This window comes from Orycteropus afer, unplaced genomic scaffold (genome assembly GCF_000298275.1).
Source record: "Orycteropus afer afer isolate SDZICR_OR568_19922 unplaced genomic scaffold, OryAfe1.0 scaffold00376, whole genome shotgun sequence".
NCBI classification, from domain to species: domain Eukaryota; kingdom Metazoa; phylum Chordata; class Mammalia; order Tubulidentata; family Orycteropodidae; genus Orycteropus; species Orycteropus afer.
The window spans coordinates 2,787,611-2,788,604 of NW_006921963.1; the positions used below are offsets into that span (position 1 = coordinate 2,787,611).

A 994-nucleotide genomic window follows, 5' to 3' on the forward strand; every position below is an offset into this window, starting at 1 on the left:
CTATTGGGCTTATTCCCTGTGGGTTTTCTGGAAGTTATGCCTAAGGAATTGTGTTATAAGAGGTATAGGCTCTGTGGGGCATGCAGTTTCTAAGCCAGGGAGGCTCCCACACCCCACCAAGGTGGGTTTGTTTCCTTGCATCTGAGTTATGCTGCCAGTGCTCCTGCAGAACAGCGGCACCCGATGCTCCCTGCTGGCATGCTACATTCCATGCATATAGTTCTGAGGAGACTGCTGCCAAGTACAGCCTATGACAGTCTTGAGATTTGAATGCTGATGCTAAGCCCACTCAGTGGTGTGCTTGCAGAGGATCCCTGAGCTATAGAGAATTATGTTCTCAAAAATGGTGAAGACTAACAAGACTAACTAACTCATAGAGGTTAGAGTGGTTCTTATAGGTGGGAATCTGGTCTGAGTAGATTATCAAAATGTCTTTCATTGAGGAGATCTCATCCTTGCCTGGAACAGGCCCTTCTTCCTCAGATTAGAATGGGTGAGGAAAAGCTGTACTGGCCAAGAGGTAGGCTCACCTGATGTTCTTGATGAGTTTATCTGCAAAGGCACCCAGAAAGAGTGTACTTAGTATGTTTTTAACATAAGCAGGGATATAGTGCTCAGGAACTCCCCACAGGCGAGCATGCAAGGCCAGCATCTCATACCCTGTCAAGTGTTCCAGCAAAGGGTCACAATGGGGGCAGTAGCTGATTCGTTGATGAATCTGAAACAAGAGAGCATCTGGGAGTAATAGACTCAGGTAGGAGCTGGTTGAACGTACACTCAGGGACATCTGAGAGAGAGAAAATTGAGATGGAATTTCTCTTCATTTCAGCAAGATTTTCTCCCTATCACCACTTCCTTTTGCTACTATGGATCATGTGCAGCTGAGGCCTTTTAGTGGAGAAGGCTTTGGCAGATCTCCAATTAAAAATCAGTTCAATTCCTGGTACACCATCTGATCTGCAACCTATACAACTATGAGACCAGAAGAACTAGA

At 45.8% G+C, this 994-nt stretch overlaps 1 protein-coding gene across 1 annotated transcript in view; it reads right to left on the reverse strand.

The window, feature by feature from the left end:
* Positions 1 to 994, reverse strand: part of LOC103207551 (phospholipid-transporting ATPase ABCA3-like) — a 227,440-nt gene that overhangs the window by 10,663 nt on the left and 215,783 nt on the right. The window contains exon 21 of the mRNA XM_007953201.1: positions 531 to 718. Coding sequence (XP_007951392.1) covers positions 531 to 718 — 188 coding nt within the window. The remainder of the gene's footprint in view (positions 1 to 530; positions 719 to 994) is intronic.